This window comes from Puma concolor, chromosome A3 (genome assembly GCF_028749965.1).
Source record: "Puma concolor isolate L17-30 chromosome A3, mPumCon1.1.hap2, whole genome shotgun sequence".
Taxonomy (NCBI): Eukaryota; Metazoa; Chordata; class Mammalia; order Carnivora; family Felidae; genus Puma; species Puma concolor.
The window spans coordinates 67,103,809-67,122,651 of record NC_141669.1 but is presented as its reverse complement, the minus strand read 5'-3'; the positions used below and the strand labels follow the sequence as shown (position 1 = coordinate 67,122,651).

The 18,843-nt window shown below is 34.0% G+C and overlaps 1 protein-coding gene across 7 annotated transcripts in view; it reads right to left on the bottom strand.

Annotated features, from left to right (window-relative positions):
* Positions 1-18,843, bottom strand: part of CCDC88A (coiled-coil and HOOK domain protein 88A) — a 141,206-nt gene that overhangs the window by 3,061 nt on the left and 119,302 nt on the right. The window contains exons 23-33 of one of the 7 annotated variants that reach the window (XM_086701078.1): positions 17,758-17,903; positions 14,604-14,696; positions 14,267-14,481; positions 10,659-10,742; positions 9,464-9,667; positions 8,767-8,838; positions 7,719-7,799; positions 4,776-5,044; positions 4,126-4,588; positions 540-639; positions 3-229 (exon numbers count right to left, since the gene is read on the bottom strand). In XM_086701078.1, the coding sequence (XP_086557204.1) occupies positions 575-639; positions 4,126-4,588; positions 4,776-5,044; positions 7,719-7,799; positions 8,767-8,838; positions 9,464-9,667; positions 10,659-10,742; positions 14,267-14,481; positions 14,604-14,696; positions 17,758-17,903 (1,692 nt within the window). In that variant the 3' untranslated portion in view covers positions 3-229; positions 540-574. Of the gene's footprint in view, positions 1-2; positions 230-539; positions 640-911; positions 4,589-4,775; positions 5,045-7,718; positions 7,800-8,766; positions 8,839-9,463; positions 9,668-10,658; positions 10,743-14,266; positions 14,482-14,603; positions 14,697-17,757; positions 17,904-18,843 lie in introns of those variants that run through there. The other 6 variants (XM_086701079.1, XM_086701077.1, XM_086701081.1 and 3 more) reach the window with 6 other exon arrangements.

Here is an 18,843-nt window from a genome sequence, read left to right as displayed (position 1 = left end):
GGAAGGTAGAAAGAAGAAAGAAAATGTAAGAAAAGCTTGAAGATAAGAGAGATATAAAATACAGAGCAGGCACTATACGAACAACATGCACCAGATAGGTCTTCTATAGAAATGAGTGACAGAAAGAGACAATTTTTCTTTGAGTGGCTCTTCACAGAAAAGGTATGTAATTTACTGTTTATTCTCAATTATCAAGAACATTGTGGGGGGTGGGGGGGGGAGTGGATTCCTATAAAAGAAAAAAAAAAACAACTTCAAATTAAAAAAGGAATTCCGAAAACATTTACTAGTAAAATTAAATTTAAATTAAGAAAAAAAAATAAAAATAATTTTTAAAGGTTTGTTTCCTGCACTGATAGGCAAAAGCTTACATCAATCAATAAATCTTCCTCAACTAGTAAGTAGGACAGAAAGTCATGAATTAAGCAAGCAATATTTACATCTGTTAATGCAATGTGCACTTGTTCTTGTACGTAACACGGTTAGTTTGTATAAATGAGACAGACTAATCTCATTTACATTGTAAGGAAGAAACTCACCACTTGGCCCACATGTCATGTAGTGGGTAATAGAATTAGGAGCTTTGTTGCTCCCTAGACCTGCTTTTTGAATTTCTGCTTTCTTGTACTTTGTCCACATCTGCAGGAGAAAAGCATTTCATGTTATTTAATCAAACGTTAAACATAATATAATTCATGAAGATAAGAAACTAATGAGCTCTTGTTGAGTAGGGCAAGAAGAAAGAATCTAACTGGGAAATTTATTAATATTATAGACATCTTATTACATAAAGACTGATTGTTATAGTTTAAAAGCCAGAAATAATATACTTGTGTCCTCTTACTATGTTTATTCACTAAATAGTCACAAATAGTTTTAAAGTAAAAAATAATCTTGCATGCAGCCACAGAGACATCCACAATGAAGTATTTATTTACTGAGAAAACCAGGTCTTAAGGCAAATTTTACAGGCAAATAATATACCTACTTTCACTGTTACAGCTAAAGTTGTTTTGGTCAAAGGGAACCCAATACCTAACAATGTCAGTTTACAATGTCAGACAAATAATAAGGGTATAATTTCTAGAAACCCAGGCCAGGAATGTGAATGCCATGCAGTTTCATCTAAAATCAGGGTAGTGAATCTCCAAATAGTTTTCCAAATAACCCTTTATGAATCATAAGATATTTATGAGATGTCTTAGAGGAAGAAAGTACAGCTGTTCAACTGGGTCAGAGTTGCTTCATTTTTATCTTAAAAAAAAAATTAAAAAGTTACAATATTGGTGCTTCTTTGTAAGACTCATAGCAAGTAGTATGTTGATTTCTTACAGCATGGGAAATGCTGGCTGAATAATATTTCTAAGGTTCTTCCCATGCTAAAAATTTGATTCCAAGCGCTATGCTAGTGTTTTGAAAAAATTTTAGGCCTCCACAACTGGTGGTAGTCTCTAGAGGAAGTGTAGCCTGTATTCTCAAAATCCTCAAGACCTATGGACATGGTATGGACCTGTCTTACAGTACAATGTATATGTTCCTTTTGAAAACATGTTATAATATAAATTATAAACTATAGCCATTTGTTTGTATTGGAAATACTTCTTTCTGGTAAGTCTAATTTTGTAAAATAATCACAATTTTATGATACAACAATTTCTGTATTTTGCATAAATAAATTTAATATTTCAAATTTAAAGTTCATGGCCAGATATATAATATCTAAAGAGTTGAAATGGTGATGAAATAATTCTTGGCTCAAAGTGGAAAAGTAGTAACACTAATTATTCCATTTTAATCTATTTGGCTCCAATCTAATCTCACTTATATTTACCGTTAAGTTTTATTATTAGGTTATTAATAGGTTATAAAAAAGAGATGCCAAAAACATTTTTAATGTTAGGACTGACTGTGAAACAACCAGCAATAAAACAGACGGATGTATTCATGGAAAAAGTATATTAGGTGGTAGTAAAAAATATGAAAATTTTCTGATTGGAGAGGGCCTACTCCCCACAATGACCTTTTGTAAGTACAAGAGAATAGTTTAATTTACAAAGGATACAAATTTCATTATGCAAAGATTCTTTACAGATTCTATTTCCACGGCCCAATTAATAACCATAATAATTTAATGTAACAACATGTATGAAATAGTAATCCCCCTCACCCCCATTTAGAAAGTTACATTTCAAAGCATTGCTTCCAGATGCCAGGCTGAGTTATTAGCAGTAATATTTAGGCTGAATCAAAATGTCAAAACCATTCCAGAGAAAGAGCTAAGGTATACTTCTCTCCAGAAGTAAGTGAATCAAGTACGTGTTTTGTTTTGTTTTGTAAAATTCTGGGAGTTAGAGATTCAAGTTTAGCTTATTTTACTTTAAAAGTGTTTTGACCACAGCAAGATAATTTTAAAGTTTATTGACACTTAAGTCAGAATTATGAAATATTTTATCTTATATGGTTATTTTTTTTTAGCTAAAAGTTTATATTTATTTTTAGTTCTAAAATTTGTTCCACTAAAAACACACTTGTTTATTTAAATAGTTACAAATTCTAACATTAATTTTATTTTAGCACAATGTACTCTTTTAAGAAATTATTTTAAGGACAGACACGTAATTTAATAGATTATTGAAGCAACAATCTTTACTACTTTGTAAACTTGCTATCCTTTTTGAACAGAAGTAAAAATGCAAATTTTCAACACACTATTATTTATTTCTTTTACCCTATAAAAAAAGAACTGGCAAAACTAATATATTAATTGATTCCAATTTAAAAAGTCATCTTGAAGGAAAGATGGTCCTTGAGCTCTTACACTTAACAGATGAAGGAAAGTGAAGAGAAGAAACACAATTAATACAAATGCTCCTAGTCACTGTGTAAGTAACAGGTAAATTTGATGGGGTTTTTAAAGAATTACACTCAATTTATGAGTAACAACAATGTTCTAAATCTGAACAAGTTTATAAATATGGGCAGTAGTTAACATTTTGCTACAAAAGTGTTAAGGGAGTGACTATTTCTTTGAAAATAAAACAGGAGGACAGAAGACATAGTTAAATGGCAAAAGAAAATGACATCTTTTTACGTATTTTCCTTAATGCTGTACATGTGCAATGTGAAGTGCACATTTGGGGGGGAGAAGGAGTGAAAAGAACGGCGAGGGAAGAGGAGCAAAGAGGAGGGAAGGAGAAAATGAACGTTCCTTTTTGGGAGTAACAAAGTAAATATGACTTGGAAATGCCTTCTTGGTAATTATAGCATGCAACTATTTTAATATGCTTCCAAGGTATCAAAGTAACAATCTCTTATCGGGTGACAAGAAATGAGAAAGAGGAGCATGTATTGTTAAGGATTTTAAAGTCATGCAAAAAATGTACAATGTAATTAATATTTCATGCAGGCTTTGGTGTGGTTACACATTCATATTTATATACATGCCGTCATGTACAAATGAACACTATGCCACAATTTAAAAATAAAAATATAAGCCTAGCCAAATGATACTTTTCAACAGCAGCTCTTCAAATCAGATTAGAGAAGCACAGTGCATATCAAGTAACATCAGTATTATATTGTGCAGTTTTGATCATACACAACCATATTCATACCAAACAGTCTGATTATCCTCAGAAACCAACAATGCAGATTCTGTGTCATCAGGATAGAGGCATGCAGTAGTGATAAGATTATTGCTATCTGCAGAAGACTGTGGGTTACTGTTACTAGGGTTCTGATTATCAGAAAACTGTTCATTATCTTTCTTTGCAGCTTTATCCAAAATGGCAGAAGCCTGGTCAGTTACTCTGGCGATTGGCCTGGGAGGTAACCCACTTATGTTACTAACTAGTTCTGTATTCAGAGATAAAAATGGCTGAGATGGATTAGCCATAGTAAATGACTCTACGCTATCTTTAGCTGATATTCCAAATGCATCATTAGACATATTAATAATGGCAAAGGTTTCGTTTAGAAAATGTGACTTTTCTGTTCTTGAGTTTCTAGCCTGGGCATATAGCGACTTGGGCTTATCTGGAGCTGAATTGTTTTGTGCATGAGAACCCACAGCATGGGTTGTACTGTGAGGTGCATGAGAGGACCACTGGAGTAAATGGTACTCACGAGATGCTGCAGTGATGTTGCTATCAGCAGTAGCTGGTGGAGAATCAACTGATATAGGTAGTCTACTGTCCTTGGTCAGAAAATCATGGATGCTTGTCCTTCGAGTAGTTCCTTCAGCAGTAGAGATCACACTGCTTGCACGAGGTAAAGTGGCATAAGGATTACTATCTTTTGATTGTCGTGACAGAGAAGTTTCTTTCACTAATTTTATCTTTCCTTGAGTGCCTAAGGTAGGTTTTCCTGGAGAGCTAATGAAGTAGGCATCTTCAGTCTTTCGAGGACTGGGTCTCATAAATTGTTCAGGCTTACTTGTCCGTCTATCATAGAAGTCTCCTGGGGTTTTTCCACTTACTGACCTGGCCAGACCACAGCTAACTGGTTTGTTTTTTCCCAAAAAGTCAGAAGAGACAGACAAACTTTTCATTACTTCATCTAAAAGATTCTCTTGACTTGAGGACTTTATCTGTTAAAAAAGATACCACAGCAGATTAGTGAATGCAGCCAAGCTTTTACTTTCCTGATATATTACACTGTGTGATATAAAATTGCTAGTATCTCTTTATAAACATGTCTTGATAGAAGCTCTATAGTTCAAAGAATTTTAACTTGTAGTGTCCATCTAAATGAATGTTACCATAGACAAAACTAACCTGTATTGAGGTAAGCTTGTTGCTTTCTTCCAAAAACTGTTGTAGAGTAACAACTTCACTTCCAGGAGAACCAGTTTTGATCTTGTGATGTGCTCGACTCTCTAACGTTTCAGGCATTTTGTGCTGGAGCATTGGACTTGATCTGGTCTGTCTTTTCAAGTATTGGATTGGACTGCTACCACTGCTGGACCAAGCTTCATGATCATGAAGCAGGCTAAATTCTCCACTGCTGTGGCTTTGTGGCCTGCTTTGGATATTAACTGCACCTGCTTTTGGAGTAAATGCTGTGTTAAGAGTTTGGTAACAGAAATGAGATTAAAACTATATAAGTAATCACATTTGTGGACTGGATTCTTACGAATAAACTGACTTTCAAATTTCATTTAGATATGCTTACTAAACTGTGTTCATCTTTCAACAGTCTAACACTATCTACCACAGTCTCTTTATTTTGTTAAATTGACAGACAGTAGTTCCACAAGGACAAATACTTGCTTTTACCACTACACCCAGAGCCAAACATATGACGCAGGCACTCATTACATTTGATGAGTAAGTGAATAAAAAAATAATACATTTTTTCATTTTTATTAAAAAAAAATTTTTTTTTAATGCTTATTTATTTTTGAGACAGAGCGCGAGCAGAGGAGGGGCAGAGAGAGTCACAGAATCCAAAGCAGGCTGCAGCCTCCGGCCTGTCAGCACAAGCCCAACATGGAGCTCGAACCCACAAACCATGAAATCATGACCTGAGCTGAAGATGGATGCCCAACTGACCAAGCCACCCAGGTGCCCCAATAATACATTTTAAAAACTCAGTTCAAGTCACTGTAAAACACCTCACAAGTTAGAACAAAACAGGATAATATGATTTTTAAATTACATCAAAATGTTAAAACCAGAATAAAAATTCAGAGGTTAAAAATTCGAATTCCTTGCCTCTCTATGAAATCTTCATTCTTTACTTGAAGCTTCCTCATTCATCCTAAATGAATAACCTTAAATAAATTTTTTTTAATTGAAACAGCAGGCATATATAAAGGAAAATCAATGGAGATATGATATAGTTACTTAGCAAATTCCAGTAAAAATATAAAGTCAAATATGTTTTATTTTATTCTTTAATGTCTGAATCATCTGATTGTCCCTGCTTTACACTGTTGGTATGGTGGCTATGTAGTCTTAAAAAACTCAACTGAGGGGTACCTGGGTGACTCAGTTTAGCATCCAACTTTAGCTTGGGTCATGATCTTATGGTCTGTGGGTTCGAGTCCCACCTCTGGCTCTGTGCTAACTGCTCAGAGCCTGGAGCCTGCAGCAGATTCTGTCTCTCCCTCTATCTCTCCCCCTCCCCCACTCAAGCCCGTGCTCACTCTCTCTCTCAAAAATAAAAAAAGTTAAAAAAAAAAAAAGGCTCAACTGAGGTTAAGCAACTGTATAGAATGCAAATTACTAGTTCTGGAAAAAAAACTCCCTAATGTTTATGTTATTCCTTGGATTCTAAATGACAGCAAACTGTATAGATATAATATCAAGATGGACAACACAACTAATAATACAAAGTAAAGTGGGTCACGGAAGAATTTGGCTCAAGTTATGTAACATTTTACAAAAAAAAGATTTCCTTGAATTTTCAAATCAGAAAAGAAATACTTCAGTTTTCAGACTGTATTCTTCTACTACATATAAGAATATGATTATAAAAATGAAAAGATAATCCCTTCTTGAGATCAGATTTTTCAGACCACTACAACAGAGTCATAGCATTAACGATAAAATTACAACTGAGACAAAATGATTTTATAATACAAAAAGCAGGGGCGCCTAGGTGGCTCAGTTGGTTAAAAGCATCTGACTTTGGCTCAGGTCATGATCTCATGGATGGAGCCTACTTCTCCGTCTCTGCTTCTCCCCCTCTCCCACTCATGCTCTCTCTCTCTCAAAAATATAAATAAACATTAAAAAATTTATAATACAAAAGGCAACAGAACACATGCACTCATTATAATGGGACAATTCTGGACTGTAGAGAATACTTTAACCAACTTTTATAATCAATTAAACAATTCCAGAATCTGAGTAGGCAGTATACCTTTAAGGAAAAAAGTATTAGTCAAAGCCTCTAGACATTTACATAAAACCTCACCCTGGAATGCATATTAAAAAATTAATTTAAAAAATCTTGCATTCTTGGGGCGCCTGGGTGGCGCAGTCGGTTAAGCGTCCGACTTCAGCCAGGTCACGATCTCGCGGTCCATGAGTTCGAGCCCCGCGTCAGGCTCTGGGCTGATGGCTCAGAGCCTGGAGCCTGTTTCCGATTCTGTGTCTCCCTGTCTCTCTGCCCCTCCCCCGTTCATGCTCTGTCTCTCTCTGCCCCAAAAAATAAATAAACGTTGAAAAAAAAAAATTTTTTTTAAATAAAAAAAAATAAAAAAAAATAAAAATTCTAAAAAACCTTGCATTCTTTATAGAAGCTATGTGCATCCATCTGGGTCTTGTTCTACACACACACATTTGTTTTCTTAAATTAAAAAAAAATTATTTCCCCCTATTTCATGAATAAATAAAGCTGAAAGTATTTCTAAAGCACCTTCTATAGAGTTCAATGTACATGCATCATGAGAAAATTAAGGACAACCATTTTCATGATGAAGACAAAACATAAGAAAAATAAGGGCCTACAGATATTTTTGAAGTTAAAGATGCCATAAAAACATTTTATCTGTGAAGATGAAAAATGGAAACCAAAATAACTGCTCCTGTTTTTACATTTATATACATGGTATACAATGTATCACAATGCTAAGTATAAAATGTTCTAAGGAACTATGTTCCAAACATAGATGATTTGGATTTCATACTTTACCCCAGAAACTTCATCGATCTTCTATTATAAAATCTGGAAATGGATGGACAATATTAGTAAATTTACCTACAGCGTACCTTTGACTTCATGGAGTGAAGCATTATTATTACTATTGCTAGTGGATGTTCTGCTACTATCAAGGCTGGCTGGTCTTGAAGCTAAATGAAAAAATCAGGAGACAGTGTGATAAACTTCCAGCTAATGACATTGAACTTTACATTCTGATCACAGAATGCTTTGAGGAAGCAATCATGCATACTTTCACAGGCTAAGCATGCCCACAGAATTGAATCTTACAGATTAGAGAAGAAAGGCATTTACAGATAGTTCAGTTAGACACTTTAGAATAAGACATTTCTGAAACACTGAGATTCAAAGAAAAGAAAAGAAAATATATATTTAGATTTGGAAATGTTTTCTAGATGGATACCAGAACTGTTTGAATAGGGTGACACGCCAAAAAAAAAAAAAAAAAAAGTGCTAATGATTAGGTCACTTACAACAGATCAGAAAAGGAACCCTGCACACTGCAGAAATGCCATGAACAGGAGGAACATGAGCATCTGCAGTTGATGTCCTGTATTCCTACCCGCACAAGGGAAAACAACTGCACAGTTAACACAACCCTACCCTGTTTCTTAAAATCTTGCTTACATATGAAATCCCCTGAACATGTTATCCATTTATTATTAATAATTTAGTTTGGCAAGATATGACTTTGCAGATCTCTCCAGAAACTTAACAATATGATATACTCAACACCGCAGAAAATGTGGTTTCAGAAGAGTTCATCCCTTTACCTAAGTATTTTTAAAACCAATAGTAAAATGTGTTTCTCATAACTTTAACCTTATAGCATAATGGCAACAAAATTACATTTAAGCATTGTGCAGGTATATTTTATAAATGACCTTGACCAAAACAGAGACTACCTAGATGAAGCAACAACCTCCAGAGGGGCAAAAGGGAGTATTAGGTTTTGAAGAAATGGCAGAAGAAGCTATGAGATGCAGGTTAGAGAACACATGCTTGCCGGCAACGCAACATTCACCAAATTGATGCGAAAGTCTTAGCATTCCCATTCTGTATGTAACATGTGCTCTCTAAATAAAGTTCATATCTTACCATGAACTCTTGATCCCGTACTAGAATCATCACTAATACCTTGTGGACTTATGTCTTCAAAGGATGTAGTATCTACATAAAATAACAAAATGGATATAAAAATGTTTTTAAACAAACAAACAAAAAAACCCTTATAAAATTTCCCTTATGCAGTTATGGATACTGTTTTTCAAGCACATATAATACATCTTGGTTTAACATATTTCATAGACTCAACCAGAAACTGGAACTAGGAATAAGAACAGAATGGCTGTGATGAAAGTTGACTCGCTTAGGGAAAACACCAGTAGCAGTGAAATAATCTCCCCAAGGACCCTGCAAAGCAAATCAAGAGCCTGGGCTGTTCTACGTGGTTCTCTCTGTTTAAAGTTTTAGTGTTTTTAGTTGTTTTTTTTTGTGTTTGTTTTTAAGCTCCTATCATCACTTTTTCCCTTTCTCACTTTTTACATGGTTTACTTTTCCTTTCCTTGTTAGTTCACAAACTGTTTATTATGAAAGGCCTAGGAAAGATTTTAATTATTTGTAAGATGTTTTAAATTTTTGAAATGAAGTGAAATTGAAAATTCTCTCAAATTAAATCGATTGTTTTGATAATTATTTCAGGTTGTTGCTGCCAAAAAAGTACACATGGGAAAGTCAAATTAAAATTCCTGTTGCCAACAGTTACACCACAGTGCAAAGAGCAGACGGCCTATACCTTTATTATTAACCAACTGCTTGGATCTGAAGCCTGTAGAAGAGTTGACAGTTGAAAAGTTGATGGCTGTAGTAGAGAAGGCCATAGCTCCCAATTCTTTTCTCCTTTTACCCGTTGAAATATCATCAGGAACCTCCAAATTCTCAGTACTACCTGTCCACTGTCCTCCTGCTAGGACCATGGACTGCACCAGGTCATTCATGGCTGGGATGCAAATGAAAGCAAATGAATCAGCATGGTTAATGTATCTGCTTTTATTCCTATCTTGTATTATAAATGATCTGGTTTTTGTCTATGGATTAATGCAAGTGAACATCGAAAACTATAACCACAAGGTCATTCAAATTATGACATGCATTCAGCTGAATGAAATGAGTAGGCCAAAGGCTGATAAATTTCAGTCAATATTTTTATCCCACCTCCACCCCCTTTAAAGATAGGAAAAGGAATTTTACTCTGTACAACTGCCATGCTTTTGCGCAGTGATGTGCAAATATAATTAGAAGCCTTCATAATGTGGTTTTGTGATGACAGAAATGGAATGAATAAAGGTAAGATGGAGAGCAGTTCTTATACAGCATCATTATTGAAAATGACAAAGAGTCCTTGGTCAGAGCAGGTTACTGAAGAAATCATTCATTTTGTGAATCAAATAAGTATACCATTCAATAAAAACCTGAAAGAAATGATATCCAAAGTGACAGACATTTAATGTGATTATGTAATTACCCATTCTTCTTAAAAAAATAAAACTAGAGTATTAATATATAAAGAATGACAAACGTTTTCAAGGGTTACAGGCCATTTTATTTATTTTTTAATTTACTTCATTAAGAAAATAAAGTCCTAATGCTAAAGGTTTTGTTATATTTTAAGTAAATTTCTTTGGGAAAAAAATTTCTATGGCATAGAAAATTAAAGTTTTTTTTTTCTGCCAACTTTTAGAAAGGACTGGAAATGTATATTACATGTATGACTAAACATATGCATGTATATGTACCAGTGAATATACATATAATGCAAATTAAGTGCCAGTTTTGAAAAAAAAATATTCTTCCAGCTCCTTGAATTAGAGGAAGACTGCACTTTTGCAAAATAAAGACAGTTGGCACCGTCCAGAGAAAGGTTAGTGAAAAATTAGTAATGGAAGCCAGTGTGGTCATTTGAAAGAAGCTGAACTGTCATAAAGTCTTACACATGGAACGACGGTAGCAGGCCTTCATTTTGTCTTTATCCTTCGGTCTGTTCCTCAAAAAGGGCAGTCTTTTCAGTGCAACCACTTTAATGTCAGAGCATGAGGAAAAACAGAAACAGAAAAATGAAAGAAAAAAGGGAGAAGAACAGATGGCAGTTAAATGTTGAAATTAAGGACAGAAATGAATGTCTGAGTTTCAGCTATGTATGCTATACTAAAGCTATTACTCTTGTGCTGCTGAGTGATAATGAAATATGAAATATGTACTCTGATACTTTAAAATACTTGGAAAGCACTGAAGACAATGATGAGGAACATATACTTTGAAAGCTTGGGTTGGCTAAAGTCCTACAAATATAGGAACTGTTTAGAATTACTGAAGGAATATTTTTCCTAGTTAAGTTGTAAAGGTGTACCTTTAAAATCAGGGCTATTGGTGGGCCACAGTATACATGATGAAAATACACAGGGCTTTTCAATCCTCGGTCTTTACTTTTCAAATTATAAGACTTTATTTTGGAAAAAAATTACTTAGGAAGATGCACATTCTACAAGAATATTCTAGTAATATCTGTCAACAAAAACTAGGGTGCCCCATCGATGTTTAAAACTTAATCTAAAGAAACTTTAAAAACTTTCATTATTTTCGTAAACCGTAACAAAGAAAGTAGGGAATTATTTTTTGGGATAAACTGAATTCTGGTGCATTATTTAGCAGCACCATGAAAATATATATTCTGAGCAAAGTCTTTCAAAAGATGACATGAGTAATTATATTCATTTCATTTTGCAAAAGGTTGGTGAGGGAAAAGAGAAAAACTAGCACTAAGTTCTTTCTATTAAGTCTAAAGGAAAAGGAGGCACCCTAATGCAAGAAAAAAATGACAGAAAATATGTATTTATAACATTTTTAGGTATTTTGAAGGGCTTTTTTGGTGAGTTTATTTAAAAAATCAAAGGTAGCACTGTGCAGAAAAGTTCTGTAAGTGAAAATTAGGGTTGTAACTACAGTAGGTGTCATTAGCATAGACATCCAATGTTCACTAGAGTCACTAACATTCTTGAATTATATTTTAATAAGATTTGAAAACAAAAAATTGTTACACCTTTTCGGAACTGCAATTTAGGAGTCAGGGCAATGATGTGAATAAAGACCTAGCCTTACACAGCCTTAATAACGATGATCCTTCTCAGGGTTTGTCGTCATCTTGTAAATAATCAAAGTTCTTCCAACAAACTGAGAAGTGTCATCCATTAAGGAGAATGCAATGGACATACAGGTTTTTTTTAACTTAGTTAACAATCATGATTCATTTAAGCTTTTAATTTGACCTATTTCTTTTCTATCTTGGTAAACACAGCTGTTTTTAATGATTTAAAAAAGAAATGAACTGAAAACAATGTAAAAATGGACACTTAGCTAAAACAAAGCTGAATGGTTGCAACATGCACATGTTGTCTTATTTAGATACTGCTGTTTCAACTGTTTTCCAAAGACTGCTTTACTGACAGACACTCTTCCAAAAACAGACAGGATAAAAGGAGTTTTAAACTTGCCAATGGTGGAATGTGATCCTTCTTGTGTCAACTAGTTTGTAGATATACAATGTTCTTTTTCCAACATACTAAAATTAAGGGAACATTAACATTGCTGGGTTTTGTGTTTATTTAAAACATTCTAAAACTGGACAAATGCAAGAAAGGACAGTATTACTGCCTTCTGATCCTTATTCTGGATGTTTCAATTCTGGATCCAATTCTGGATCCTTATTCTGGATGCAGGAATGTCAGATTTATATTTAAAACAGGCAAGAAGACCTCAAAGAAAGACTGTCGTGCCTTTCTTGTGTACGTTATCCTATCTGAATGGAAACATCTTTTCTTAGGGCACCTGGCCTGCCTCAGTCCGTAGAGCAGGCAATTCCTAATCTCAGGGTTGTGAATTCAAGCCCCATGTTGGGCATAGAGCTTACTTAAAAAAAAAAAAAAAAAATCAATCTCTATGAAATATCTTTCTTTAATTGGAAAAAAAATAATTAGACCTATTTCCATTTCTCATTTAATAAGATGTCAGATAGTTTATATCTAAAGGTAGCAGTTAAAACTGAATTATCTGGCATCTTTTTAAGGTAAACCTGATGATGTCTCCATAAGAATGCTCAGAGATTTCATGTAGATTTGGCTGATAAGACTAGATTAAAAACAAAACAAAACAAAACAAAACAAAAACACCACCACCCAGGTTATGATAATCTTATGTGGGATTTAATAACAAGAATTTAACAACCTTCTTGAGACTAACACACACACACACACACATATGTATGTATGCGTGAATATTTATGGATTCTAGTTTTTAGGGTGGTATAAGTTGTATTCTGAAATACACCTTATAATACCTAATCTATACCCTAAAATACTGTCTTTTCAGAGATAATTCCTCTGAGGACAAAACACTATAGTTTTTTGAGTGTTTTGAGAGTTGCAATAAAGAGAGACTATCCCTGGGGGAAGAAGAAGCAGTTTTTGCCTATTTACTTCAGAAGAATGGCAATGAGATTATATATATAAATATACCTACATTTAATATAGATATACATATACACACACACATAAATATATATTTTTTAATTTAGTGACTCTGGTGATAGTATGAGTGGATTCAAAGTTGTCTTGTTTACATATTCTCTAAGAACATTGTTAGGAGTCAGCCTGTTGGACACCTTCAAAGGGCCTAGCACTGAAAAGACGTTCTTTTATTCTTTTCCCTTTCTCTCAAAATATACTTCTTTAGGCTCTTACTTTGTTCTTAGTTAAGCACACTAGTAATAAAATAAAAAGATCATAAATTGTATAGGGCATGTTATGATGTAATACTTCTGTATCTGTAATTTAAAAATTATGTTTATATACCAGTTTATAAATTTTATACACAAACTTTTATCTCCACATCTATTTTAACTGATCCTTAAATTAATTAACCAAGCAATTGCTCAATAATTTTTATAACCTTCAATTACCTCTAAATCATTGAATAACATTCTCTTCAAATTCATATCTAGTTTTCTTTGCTTCTCCCCAATGTAGCTTTACTCCAATTCGACACCAAAGTATGTGAATAGAACCCCATTATAAAATGTCTTATTATAAAATGTCTTATTATTCTATTTCATTACAAATAAAAGCTCATAAATGATGAGCTCAAGATGAGCTCACTTGCTCAAAAATATTTCTCACTTGCTCTTCAAAATCACCCTGTACAGTAGGACACAAAGGTGAAAGGCGTGCCCATATAAATAGAACTAACAAGTGGCAGAGATATTCTGGCTCTTATTTCAATGTTCTTTCAACACTTGTTTTACCTTCCTGGCTAAATGATGGTAATTCTGCGTTTGGTGTATCTCTAAACACATAATATATAAAATCATGTGGTTATGCAGTATTGCAGTATTTAGTGAATTTTATAATCATATAGAGTTAAAAAAGAAATGCATTCATCAGACTATTACCCCAAAGGACTATGGAAGTTACAAGTTAAAGAAATCTTTTTGAAAGGATTCTAAAGCAATACTAGAGATCACAAATGTTTAAAGAGTTTAAGCACTCACTGCTGCTTTTCTTGGTCCCCAAAGTTTGGCCATCTTCTAAAGAATTTGAGCCTACTGAAGAACTATCTTGACTATCTTGATGGGGGAGTTGAAGAAATCCTTCACTGGAGTCTGAGCGGGTAGGTGTTAATGTAAGAGATTTCTGACGTTCCCGATTAATATCTTTCTTAGATTTTATCAATTTTCTCATTTTTAGAGTAATCCAGTTGCCTCTCCTAATAGAATAATTTAAAAAGCTCTTATGAGTCTAAAATTCAACATATAAATTCTTCACAAAATTAGAAGTCTTAACTTTTTTTTCCCAAAATAAAAATGAGTAAAACTTGGTTAACAGTACCTTCTAGGGGGAGATGGGTCATAAAATTTGTATTGATCCATTATTTTCTCTTCTAATTTCTCCTTTTGTCGTCTTAATTCATTTAACTTATCGCTATAAAAATAAAAACTGCATTTTAGGACATGCACCATTATTTTGTACAGTTATGAATATTAAATTATTTTGTGACTAGAATCTAATTTCTCTCCAAAACATAAACAAATACAGATGCCATAGTCGACAACTAAGAATTTATTAGGTATTCACAATGGGATTTTTTCCAAGTTTCTCCTTTTCTTTATATTTTCAAACTTAATAAAAGGATATAGAATTCAATTCTTTAATACAACTTACTTGTTTGAAGAAAAATTTCCTTATTACATTCTCATCCTGACAAAGGAATTCTCTCAACATCTTTTAACAGCTATCAAGCAACACCATATCAATAGTGACTATTCTCTTATTCTTGGATCTTTAGTATCTCACATCACTGTTGGTGATTTAATATAATTTATGTAAATAAAAACCTTTTCAATGGTTTGCTTACAACTGTAGATATGCTAAGTGATCTTGTAATCACATCTTCATGAAAACAGACTTTTTTCCTTATGGCAGAATTATTTAGGCTTAATTTATGTCTAAAGAACTATTTTCTGCCTCTAGCAATACATGAATTACACTAGTTTCACCACATCTTAGTGTCATTTATGTTCTTGGTAGTATATATTATATAGGGAAACATCAAAGACCAAAGTAAAATGATCTTTCTAAAAAAGAGTGTGATGCCACAGTGATGCTGTTTACTCAAAAATATTTAGTGATAATTTACAATGAGGAAGACACAGAGACCATATAAAGACAAATAACAAGTAGCTCAACTCTGCTTATAATACAGTAGGAGAGAGAACATAAACACATAAATGACTATTACAATCCAAGTCAGTAGTGGTACCAAAATAAAAGCACTAAGTATGAAAAACTTACAAAGGCAAAATATTTCTATCTTGGATGACCAAAGAAAGTCTTGTGGAGAAAATGCCCATATTAGAAAGACTGAAAAGATAAGAATGCTAAATTAAGCAATTTAGTTGAGGGGAAGCAGTGAGGGATTTTCAGGTTTAGATTTTGCTCAACAGGAAATCAGAAGCACTGAAGGTTTCATTACAAAGTGACATTATGAAATCTTTGCCTCAGGTACCCTTAACTCCCTAATGAAAAAGAACTTATCAAAAAGGATGCGGGTAAAGAAAGCAACCAGGAGGCTAATGAAGTAGTCAGTATAGTTGAGCTGTCAGGCTGAATTAAGAACCAGAATGAATGGATCCGGATCTGAAAGAATTGTTTGAAGATGCTTTGTGAAAAGGCATCACCAACAATTATAGCAGAGCACAACAGCAGATGGTCTATACCTCCCAATTGTTTTCTCTTTTTATCTCTTGAAATATTGTCAGGAACTTCCAAGTACTACCTGTTCACTGTCACTTCTTCTAGGACCATGTGACAGAGGCATTTAGCTAAAACTGACATAGAATATGAATATTTTTAATTTAAATTCAAAAATTCAGGGGGTGCCTGGATGGCTCAGTTATGCATCTGACTCAATTCTAGCTCAGGTCATGCTCTCATGGTTCATGGGAGCAAGCCCTACTTTGGGCTCTGTGCTGACAGTGTAGAGCCTGCTTGGGATTCTCCCTGCACACCCCCCCCCCCACTCTCCAAAAATAAATAAATAAACATTAAAAAAAAAATTCAAAAAGTCAGAATAGATATTAATGTTTTTTGTCAGTCAACAATTACTGAAACTTTGGAAATGGGTTATTCATCGAGGGCCAGAATATTAAGATGATAAAATTTTGGAAAATGCCTCAAAAAACTCAAATGTCAAGAGCTTTACATACAGTTACTACTTCTTAAGCTAAAAGACCTCTATGGCAGAGAGTAAAAGCATACATACCCCTGAAATGATTAACGGTGTAGTCCAAAGTGGCCAGCCACTTGGACTTGGACATTTCTTTGAAGTTTTGCATTTATCTTAAGAGCTCATGCAAACTCTGCCTTTTGCTCCATAAACATGTGTTAATATAAAGATCATGTTCCCTGCCTCAAATTTTATAAGAAAACTGATGCTTCAAAAAATGTCTGATATATCCTGGTTTCATATGTGCCCCAGCTCACCATCTAATAGATTAGGAGATGCCTCATTTCATCATCTGTGCTATTTCTATTATACTGTAGTGTTTTACATTCAGGGAGGGAACGGGGGAGAGAAGAATTTAGTAAAACTGAATCTTGGTGTAATACAAAGATCATCCACTGAGCTCCTCAGGCCCAAATCCCTGATTTAGCAGATCCCTCTACTTAATGGAAACATAACTCACCAATATGAAGCCTTGCCAATCTCTCTCTTACAACTCATATTTGATCTCAACTACCACTGCTTATGAATTATGTTTCACTAGATTATTGCAACAGTCTTTCTAAAACTTACTCCTTGTCTCTCTATTCAGAACCTCCAATCCGTACTCTAAAATGTCATCAGTGCCTTTAAAAAAAAACACAAATCTAATCATTTTACTCCCCGGCTCGATTTTTTTCAGCAACTCCTTTGTATGGCACAGAAAAACCTTTGTGAAATGGTTACTAAGTTTTTAGCCACTTCTCTATTGCTCCTTATTCCTCAATTTTGCTCCAGGAGGAACTATTAATTTTTAGGTTCTATATCATACCATAACACCCCTTCAACACACCTCCATGTTACTTCATTTGTGCTCTCTGGCCTGGTATGTCTCCTCAGGCAAATTCCCATGACCCTTTAAATCTTAGCTCAAGTAATCATCTCTGGAAAGTCCACCTTGCCTCTTTCAGACTAAGTTAGTCCTTCCCCCTATATTTGCTATATTTATATGGTCTCATATACATACTTCCGTTACAGCAATTATTTGTATTTCTTGCTTTATGTTACTAGTTTCTTAGGAGTAGGACATATGTGTTTTCATATTAGCATTTCTGGTTACTAGCAGAGTGCCTGGAACATAAGCATTCAAAAAAATTTAAGTAGAAATAATAATGTCAAAAATTAAAAACAGTAGCAGTGACTGTGACAGTACGGTGACTATCTCTGTCACCATATGGCAACGATAAAATGATGAGCAATATTTTAAAATTTGGTACCTACATGTATTGTCTTTGTTCAACATGAAAGAGATCTTTGCTTTCCATATTTTGCTCCAATAGTGTTCTGTTCTGTAGCATTAATGTCTGAATTTGATCTAGTAGATGTCGATTTTCTTCTTCTAAATTTCCTTTAAGTTGGCTTAGCAACTGTTTAAACACAAACATTTTAAAAAAATCAACATTTACATTTAACAGAAATCAGCCGAAACATCTGAAAAATATAAAGGGCTTCACAAAGATTGCAGTCTTCTGCTACTTGAATAATTAGATGGTTGCACTTTGATCAGAACATGAGTGATTATTTTAGTTATGACAGCCAAAATACTGAGTTATGTGCTGTGCACACATTTTTAAAAATTCTTACAAATAGTGGGTTTAACATACAATAAATTATCTAGTTTCACAAACACCTGCTTTCCTCAAACCATTTAACTTCTAGTCCAAAAGCTACCTGGTCTTCTATTTAAGGAGCTATGAAACACTGGACAAGTTAATTAATTCTCTGGGCTTTAATGACCTTATCTATAAAATGATAATAACTCCCACACCAGACTGTTGCAAGGATTAAATAATATATGTAAAGTATCTTTTGTCATACTTATAACACAAAGTAGGTACTTAATATACCTCATTCTTTCCTCAACCACTGTTTTTTAGGAATCTTAAAAGTGTATAGTCTTTATAGCTTGATCAAAGGGACTCAGGTAGTCGTGTCAATGGCTGGTGTTACTAGGCTGATACTATTGGTAGTTGGGCTGCCAGCAGCACTGGGCTGCTTCTATATAGCTAGAAGAAATTAGAAATATGCCTTAGTGAGGCTAGAGGTTCCCGTAGAAGTCAGAAAGCCCCAAGTAGTGACTTTCAAACTTTAACATCACTTGTAGAGTTTATTTAAAAATGTGGATTTCTGGGTCCTAGCATTCAAATTCAGCTGGTCTGGAGTAGAGCCCAGAGATCTGTAGTTTAAAAAAAAAAAAAAAAAAAAAAAAAAGCCAACAACAAGCCCTCCTGTGGGGGAGTGGGCGGGGGTGGGGAAGGAAAAGAAACATTTTGAAAACTCTCATAAGATACAGAAAAGCAGATAGTA